The sequence below is a fragment of the Tachysurus fulvidraco genome, chromosome 2, assembly GCF_022655615.1.
Source record: "Tachysurus fulvidraco isolate hzauxx_2018 chromosome 2, HZAU_PFXX_2.0, whole genome shotgun sequence".
NCBI lineage: Eukaryota > Metazoa > Chordata > Actinopteri > Siluriformes > Bagridae > Tachysurus > Tachysurus fulvidraco.
Window position 1 is genome coordinate 7579854 of NC_062519.1, and position 9987 is coordinate 7589840.

The 9987-nt window shown below is 36.4% G+C and overlaps 1 protein-coding gene across 2 annotated transcripts; it reads right to left on the reverse strand.

Moving 5' to 3' along the window:
* Positions 1-321: 321 nt before the first annotated feature.
* gpd1b (glycerol-3-phosphate dehydrogenase 1b) lies at positions 322-9491 on the reverse strand. Of its 2 annotated transcripts, none has more exons than XM_047807301.1 (8): positions 9345-9491; positions 5138-5315; positions 3962-4102; positions 2934-3072; positions 2531-2643; positions 2165-2401; positions 1949-2055; positions 322-968 (listed from the first exon to the last, which is right to left on the reverse strand). In XM_047807301.1, the coding sequence occupies exons 2-8, from the start codon at positions 5243-5245 to the stop codon at positions 872-874; spliced, it is 942 nt and encodes a 313-aa protein (XP_047663257.1). In that variant the 5' UTR covers positions 5246-5315; positions 9345-9491; the 3' UTR covers positions 322-871. The 2 variants fall into 2 exon arrangements, with proteins under 2 accessions (XP_047663257.1, XP_026996533.2); XM_027140732.2 differs by having other exon boundaries at positions 9319-9476.
* Between the last annotated feature and the right edge of the window lie 496 nt (positions 9492-9987).

Consider the following 9987-nt stretch of genomic DNA (forward strand, 5'->3'; position numbering starts at 1 on the left):
GAATAATCTGTAAACATAAGAAGGATGTATAAGAAAATGTATTATCCTAGTACCAGGTCTACATGTACAGTGCTTCAGTGCTTCGTCGTGACTAATAAAGGTCAAAGGATGAAGCTTGGAGCTGCTAAAGGTGAAGAGTTTTAGATGACACCCGAGGGCATGTGGAGCAAGAATCGTATGTCATGCTCGCAGTGTGTATCTGAGTGCATGCACACAGTCAAAGTTACAGATTCATACATGAGTTAATAATGTTCAATTGTTTACCATCTTACTGCATACATCATGATATAAAGCCCATATAAACAAATAAACTGGAACCGATTCAGTTTAAATAATTTTTCAAAATGACAGTATTTTATGTTTGCGCCAGAATACACATTCAATCAAAAATAAACCAGATTGTAAAAGCAGGGATGTACACTTTGTATTAGTGTGTAGAGTTACTTTTAATGTTTCGCCTTGAACAGAAAACAAATGAACAACTGAGCAGGATGAATATTCAGGTAAAAAACATTTAAGGCACTTAAATCCACACTCCTTTAGATTCTGTCAGCACACACAGTAGTGTAACAAAGCAGCTTACTCACTCAAGAGCAGCTACATGAATACAGTTAGTACATATCTCAGTTAAGACACATTTACAAAACAAAAAATCGTAGGTTAAAATCTTACTTAACAACATAGACAGGGTGATTTAGGTGTTGGCGTAAGGCTTTCTTTAAAAATGAAGTTCAGACATTCAGGTTAGCCCTAGTTCAGATTCTTCTTTCCTCAGTTAGAAATATAGGCACGGTGAAGACAGCCCCAACTCCCCAACTAGATTAGTAGTAGCTTTTTAACTAGACAAACCTTATCATGATTCAGGATGTTGTTACATGTGTTCTGGGTGATTCTGCAAGCAGCTGATGAACTCTTTCACTGGATGGCCCTGGAAGCAGATCTGATACACTGCGTTGAACAGAGGAAATCTGAAAAGAACAATAAATATACAGCAAAACAGGGAAAGTGGTAAATCTGAACATCAGTATAGTTAAAATATGTTACAAATATATCATAAGAAAGTTAAGTATTACCACGTAAAAATAGAGAAACAAAAAATAGATGTATTTAACATCATTTACACTGTGCATTAATGTAAACTGTCAGCCAAAAAGCTGCAAATCCAAGACCAAAAGAGATGTGAAAAAACCTCAAAAACCAGGTGAGCAAAGCTCTAGTCGAGTCCAAATGTAAGCATGACCGCGTCAATATTGGCCATTGGATTTATGCATTCATGTGCCCAATGTTTAGGCTAGATTTTTAAGAAGAAGCAATTAAGACCAACACTAGTAAGATCAATGCCCAAGACTGAGCCAAGTGAGGAATACATTTACATTTACATTTCCAGCATTGAGCAGACACCCTTATAAAGAGTGACTTACATTTTATCTCCTTTTTAAAAAAAAAAACAAAAAAAACAAAGCAATTGAGGGTTAAGGGCCTTACTCAGGGACCGAGCAGTGGCAGCTTGGTGGACGTGGGAATCAAACTTCTGGGGTTAGGGTAGCCCTATTAGTAGTCTAGCACCTTAACCACTAGGCTACCACACCTATTCAGGAATACACCGTGAATGGTACACCAGTCCAGAATAGCCTAGATCGGGTATTATATTGGTCAAAGTATTGTCAATATCAAATCCAAATGAAAGTAAGGCAGGGTCAAAATCAAGACCACAAATCATCAAAACCTTTTGAAGGAGAAGTTCATGCCTGCATTGGGCCATTGTTTTATAAAGGAGCGATAAAAATTCCAAAAGTTTGTAATGCACCCTGGATGGGACACCAGTCCAGAAAAACCAAGGCACCATGCTGGAAATGACCAAGGTAAGAGTCTGATTTTTCAAAACACAGCCTGGTAGTGGCTTCATTATGGATGTTTTCGCTTATTGATGAGTTACATGGACACTCACTTGTCCACCAGGTTTTTGTGTTTGAGAATGTGGTTCACTTCAGCTGCAGTGGCTGGACCCTGAAGCTTCTGCCCATTCAGCATCTCCTTCTCCAGCTCTTCAATTGACTAAAGATGGCAGAATCACATATTTTTCTCAATCAGGCATCAGACAGATATCCAGTAAAAGTAACCAATAATTAATTAGAAGCCAAGTAACAACAAAGACATGACTTACCTTGCCGGTTTTGGCGAAAGCCTCACCGATTTTACGGTTGCGTCCTCCATAGCAGGTGGTGATTAGGTCAGCAACACCACAGCTCTCCAGGAAGGTGGCAGGGGAGACAGTACTGGATGTGCAGAAGATACGTGCAAAAGCAATCATCTCCATCAGACCCAAACGGATTACAGCTGCTTTGGTGTTATCACCGAAGCCAAGTCCGTCGCAGAAACCTGCGCCAACTGCCACAATGTTCTGGAAGGAAATTACATAGCCATAACTTCCTGTTTGTCTGGTCTTTTAAAAATCACATCTCTTTTATATACAACCATGCACAGATATATTTTCTTACTTCCCTAGTTTAGGTGAATCAATCAAGGGTACCTTCAAAGCTCCACAAATCTCTACAACATCCGACTCTTCCACTACTGTAACACGAAAGTTCATTGTCTGCATGAGTTCCTTCAGCAGTGGCCCGTGTTCTTTACTTTTACAGCCTGATGGGTTTGACACAGATTAGTACACCAAATCCTACACCAATGCACTAGCTAGATATTGTGTATTGATAAATAAAACACTTCTGGGTGTGCTATAATAGGAAAATAGTCTAGACTGGGAGGGTCTTATAGTAGCCATTACCAAACTGATTATTCTTATAGTAGCCATTACCAAACTGAATGATTATTTTCTTATAACAGCACATCCTGAAGTGTTTTATACATATAGCACAGATATTTTGCCAATTATTCAAGAATTTCATGGATAATGGACATTTTTGCTTACTTACCAATTGTAGTCTCACAGAATTTGCCCTCAGCCACCTCATTGGCCAGGTTGGCTCCCATTAGCACAGTCATATTTATACCCAGCTTCTCCTTGATGACATCAGAAATGAGTTTCAACCCATCTGGACCCTCATCAACACCCTGGAGCAGGTAACAGAACAAAAGTAAGAAAAAAAAAAACAGAAACCATTATTAGTGTCAAATGAGGAAGAGGAGGAGATTGAAAACAGCTGCACAAATGTCAATTGACTCATTTGCCATTTGTATCATGAAAAATAGCCTGATGTTTAGCTCCTATACAAAATGTGTAAGGCTTGGTAGGTCTTTTACATATTTATTTATGGTATGTTATATCCTGAACTAAAAGATGTGCTCTACAGTTTTAACACCTTTTAAATTCAAATCGCATCCCATCCATTCTTTACACTGCTTATCCTCCTGGGTCATGGTGAACCTGGAGCCCGTCCCAGGAGACATATAAGGGCCAGGGCACATGGCAGGGTACACCCTGTGATAGACTGGCATCTGGACAGGATGCCAGTCTATCACAGGCAGAGACACACACAACAGGCTATTTAGAGATGCCAATCAGCCTAGAAAACATGTCATGTTGGACAACTTTAAAATCTAGTTGTCAGATACACTACCTTACACAGCAAACATTAGATCATGAATCCCTAATTGAAAAGGATGAATTATACCAGAAATTACCAGAAAGCTGGAAGCTATGCAGATAACTTGGTTGCACTTCGAACTAAAATATATAACCATTGAAAATTCTTGCTGGATTAATTAAAAACGTAGCAAAACATTGTCTCTTGATAAAAGTTTGGGCATGAGTTTCTGGAAAAAACTATGGGTCAGCTCCCGCATTGCACTGGGGTAAAAGCAAAAATTCAAATCAAAGCATTAAATTGCTGTAAACTGAATTCAAAACATTGAATTCAGTTAAATCTGTTGGCAATTGTTTTTAAATACCACACAATAAGTGAGATAACATGACAGTCCACATGACAGTGTGAGCGCTTGCCTTGATTAGGGACATGCCCACCGCATCCGACTTGATGTGACCTTTGATTGTGTCGCAAGTTCTCTTTACAAACTGGTGTGGGATTACAAAGATAAGAATGTCTGCACCTTTCACGGCTTCTAATAGATCTGGAACAGCCACCTGGAAAAGAGAACAAATTTACAACTTAAATAATTGTTTTTCCCAACGAGCAAAGAGCAGAAGTACAAATGTGTTTAGCCTGATGATTTAGCATATTAAACAGTAAATCAGATAAATGAGGAGTAATATAGATAATGTAGACGTTATACTACAGTAATATACATAATATTCCTTCACAATCAACATAACTTAAATGTTTTTCAGACCAAGATTGTTGTAATGTAAATTTCCTGTTGAAAACAATTTTAGTCCTGGGTCACCATGTTACTAAAGATACTACTAGCAGCAGGGCGCTGAGAAGTTTATTAATTCATGTATTCGGTGTTATAGTTGTGCAGTTGTAGCCTGTTCCCACTCACTAGCCTATTATCAGACCTAAGAGGGGAAAGACTTATCAAAAAACGTATACTCCATCCTACACGTATAAAACCAGATGAACCTTTTTGTTTACGGATAGCACTAGCTGTCATAATGTTACTTTGCTTTTATCTTTGCTCGTCAGTATAAAAGATATCAGGACGAAAGTTCAAGTTGCTTTCACCTCAGCTGAATTTTCAGTTCACCTACTGTATAAGATTTTCAGTTCACCTACTGTATAAGCTATTGCTAGTTACTATTTGACTGTCTTAAATGCTGCTGATAATTAGCATGATCATGCTAATGCTAATGGAAACATAAAGCCACTTATAGCTTTCTCATTAGCGTTTAGTGTAGTAGCTGCTCTTTCATTTGTAATACATAAGACTTTCTCCAATGATTTGGTCAAAATAAATACTAGTTAAGACAGGTAAAGGATGAATCGTTATGATTTTCTATGGATTTTCCATGTCTTTCATACTAAAGGTTACGACACCACTCATTCTTTAATTTATAGTTTATACGCAGAACTGCCTGTGACCAACTGTTGGACCACCAAGAAAGACCATTAACCCTTAATAACTTGGAGCTAAACTTGGATTTTTAACTCACTCATTTTAATTTCCGTGTAGTTTGGCAGTTATGATATATTATGAGCAGTAAGCAGGTCTGTCATACCACGTTAGGAGGCAGCTTATGTCCTGGTAGGTATTTGACATTCTCATGCTCCATGTTGATAAATTCTGTGAGTTTGCGTCCGTTCACCATTTCTTCAAACACCCACATGTTCACCGTGTCCTCAAACGTGGCAAACTTGGCAGTGTTGGATCCAACGATCTTGGCAATGGCAGAACCCCTGTGAATGAACAAAACCTTTAATCTTGGAAATATGAAACCTCCCTGCATTGACATCACAATGTTCCTAGTGTTCTTTTTGGGATAATAAGGAATGACCTTCGATATAATCACCATGGTACCTATATGTCAACCTTTTACCACAAATTTCAAGGCATATGATCGTCTAGAATGTCTTTTCTTTACTATAGCTTTAAACTTTTTTTTTGCACATTTCATGACCTGAACCCCACTGAACACCTTTTGGATGAACCGTAACTCGCCCAGTCTCGATAATCAGTTGGAAGAAATTCCCAAACTCGAACCGAAAGTCTTCCCAGAAGATTGGAATCTATTATAACAATAAAGCATATTAAAGCCACATCATTGGAATACAATGACATAGTCTACATACTTTTGATCATAAAGTACCTGGACTGCTGATTATTTTTTTTTGTTATACAAAACCATTCTAGGGTATTAAAGCATTATAGATAAAAAAATAAAAAAAAATTCATAATTCATTCATTTTCTACCGCTTTTATCCGAACTACCTCGGGTCATGGGGAGCCTGTGCCTAAATAATAATATTTCTTCCAGTTACGTGATATTCTAACAATTATAGCAGTTTCTTCTGCATGTTGATGATGGAGGGTCCAGAATATGATGCAAGCAACCTGACTCTGTTTCATGCCAACAGACTTCGGTAGCACATCTTTTATTCATTCTTGTAAACAATGTCTCCATGAGGAAATATTAGGCTCGTCTATTTTCTCTCAGCATTTGTAATGCTTGGGCTACATTATTACCAAGCATGTCATCAGTAGCCAATGTTTTGCTGATCAATCTGTGATCTATCTCTGTATCTGTTGGCTGTTAAAAACCAGATAAGCAGCAATTTCCTTTTATTAGCTTCATAATCACTAACTGAGCCTAAAGCAGACATGACCAGTTCAGGAAATGACTATAAAGCTTCTTCGGAAAACCTTTCTTGCAATTATTATGAATGGTGAAAAAACTACCGGAGGTAAAAACAACCTGTGTATCAAAGGAGTCAAAGGATAATGGTGAGAAGCAAATTAATGAGCATGGAATCCAAATTTAATACTGGAGTAAAGTTTTTTCAGGAATATGTTCTTACTGGTTAACCAGCTAACAGACCAGGTAAAAAACATGCCAGTCAGCTTAGGAAAATAGCTATAGTAAAAGCAGAATAAAGAAAACCAAACAACTAAGAAGTATGAAAAGTGACCTGGACTGATTAGGTTAATACTTTTGTAAACTTTCAGAATAAGGAAATTTATTCCTCACAACACTGTCCTTAAGATGTCAAGAAAAATTGATAGACGTAAGTGATTTATAGCTATTTCAAAACTAGGTTTTGCAAAAAATAATGTCTGAGAAATGCCTCAAGTCTTGGACCCACAGAGTAGCAAGTTTACCTCACACACAAGTCATGATGCAATGCAGAAGGGTTTAATCATTACTGCCATTTCAGCAGCATGGTCATGGATCAAAGGAGACATAACATTTCAGCTCAGAATTTTGAAATGTATTTTAGGAATTAGAAGCTTGTGTGGAAATGTGATATGCTATAATGTGGGACTTGATATAAAATACCATTTCCTTAGGCTTGAATTTAAGCAGGGGTTCTTGATGTTGCATTCATGGTCACCCTGAGCCCAGAATGCTTCGTGAAAACTTTGCAACTATTCAATGTATTATATGTATATGCATATGTATGTAATACATGCAGTATTGTCCAGTCACTGATATTAACTCACAATCAAGCAAACTCCACAATATTGGGAGGATCTTGCAATTTTTAAAGATTACCACAGATTTTCTGCAAATCTGTGCCAAGCCATGCTGTCAAGGGATGTGGGAGCTCAGTGGTTAAGGTGTTGGACTACTGATCGGAAGGTCATGGGTTCGAATCCCAGGTCCACCAAGCTGCCACTGCTGGGCACCTGAGAAAGGCCCGTAACGCTCAATTGCTCAGCTGTATAAATTGAAATAAAATGTATGCCACTCTGAATAAGGGCGTCTGCTAAATGGCAGAAATGTAAATGTCATGTGACATCATAACACATATCAGCTCTCTTTGATGCGTCAAACATGAGTAGAGCTATTATAGAAAGTAATTACATGTGTCTTCACTGGTAAGAGTTTAAATGTGCTTGCAATTTGACCCATTTAAAAAGTTTTCCAAAAAAAAAAAACAAAAAACCCTGCAACTATCACAAAAATAACATGAAATCTTTGGGGAACTGAAATATTGTTTATATTATTAATGTAATTTTATGTCTTTAAGTTTGAATTCAGTGATATGATGATTTTTTTGATGAGTTGTAGTTTCCACCAGTGCTATAGAAAAAATACAAAAATCATTCAAATAAAATAAATCACAGACTCGAATATTCTATTCCATATTCTATTATATTCCATATTTCGAAATTACACAGAGCTTTTTGTTTCTACTTGCAATGTTTAATAATTTACTCCGATACATAAAGAAGTGGAATTCACAACACTTTTGTTGTGCAACTCTACTGATTTTGATCTAAAACCCCATCAGAATTAGCATTAAAAGAAAAGAAAAACGATTTCTATTTTGATCCTTGTAATGTGAAGAAATCTGAGAACCTTAAAGAAAATCAACTGCACAGAAAACATCACCCAGGACACCTGACCCAGGAGCTGTGAGGCAGTAATGCTAAGAATTTCAGCCTTTCCAGACATGCGTTAGAAAATCAATCTACTTCTATTCATGCTTATTTGTCGTAGACACACAAATGTTCCAAACATAAGAAAAAAACTGGGTTATTTTCAAATAGAGAAGGTCTAATCAGGTGTAATCAGTGTCATACTGAGCGTGCTGTGTCAGACGTAATGCCTGTTCTTTGTACACAATGACAGACTTTGACATCCTGCCTCATTGATATCTTGCAGAAAGCAAATATGAGTCATGAAAATCCAAAAACACAAAACACCAGCAGCATAAGCTTTCTTTTCCCTGTAAAAAGACACTAGAATGTATGTAAACTGGTTGCTGATAGGTTTATAGTCAGGGTGTGCAGTCATGCCTTCTGTCTCTGAGCATTACTCAGCAACTGTAAATCTAAAGGGTAATGCTAGGAATCACTTTACTGAATCGATTCATCCGAACAAACAATTCAGATCCGAACTCTTGAACTTTGATTCGTTTGGTTTGTATAGTTTCTTTTAGACTTTCACAGTAACCACATTAAATACAATTACTACATAAATGTTAAATACCACATTTAAAACGATTAACAACCGAGATTTTTTTTACCATTGTAATTATATTTTTATTTAAATGTTATTTTTATTGGTGAACTGTTATATTTTTTATTCCAAAAAATATTGAGCATGAATAAACAACCTAAATTACTATAAGTTGCTAACTGGTACAAACTGCTCAAGTCGTTAATGCTTTAATATATTAACCACACTTGACAGATTTAAAAATAATATAAAAAAAAGAAAGAAATATAAAAAATAAAAATATTTAGTGCTCATTAGTTTGTATGGTTAAAAATAATTTATTTTGCATTATTATAATAATAATTAAATTACTAGGGACTTTTACATAACAAATCATGTAGCAAAGCAGGTCTTAATTCATACTAAGGTATAGTGTATAAAACCTTTAAGCTCAATTAAATAACCAGACTTAAATAAAATCATATATTTCATTTATACACAATTTACACTATAATTGTTATTTAAAAATAAGGTCATTTTAATTGGTAAAAAATTTTTTTAATTAAATAAATGGGAAAAAATAAACCTCTATTAATTAATTATTATTCCTCACTTAACCAGTTATAATCCTTTAACAATTCAGTCTCAAAAGAGTCGTTGAAAAGAATCGATTCTTCCGCGACTCGTCCATCACTCCTTATTTATAACCTATTATAAACGGCGACATTGTAAGGTGAACCGTGTTGGTGCAGATTTCGCTCCCTTACACACACACACACACACACACAGGTACTCACCAGTTGCCAGAACCGATAATACAGACCTTCTTCGGTGCCATTCTGTAGTGTTGGAGTTCCCAGTCTATTCGGAAGAGCTGCTTTGTGCTTCACGCGACCCACTCATGAAGCTCCACTGCAGCGCCTATTTATAGTCTATGTACGGGTTGCCAGATTGACCGACTGTTTCTACCAGTTACACTACATTCAACACTCCCAGTACAAATTCTAACCGCACTCGCACAGCGTTGCCAGATAAGCAATATCCTCACTACACAAATATATTTACACTCATTATTAAATCACCTGAGTAAACCATAAAATTTAATTACCACAATCTGGCAACCCCACCTAGTAACTTTCTCTCACAACTTCCATATTTCAAATGTACATAAATGTAAAATATGGAGCCATTACAAAGGAAACCTTTGTAAAACAAATGTAATCTGGACTCAAAGGGTATAGATCTTGTACAGGCAAAATAAATAAATGCCAACATGCCGACTAGGGAATAAAACACAAAATAAAGTGCTGTTATAGGAAAATTATCAACGATGTCATGGTGTGAAGCAGCTTGATGCAAAGCTGTTCCAACCACAAAGTTGGTTATAAATGTTTATTACAGAAATTTGCCAAAAAATTTTTTTATTAATGAATGACATCATACTTTTATAGTTACAGACTGCCCTT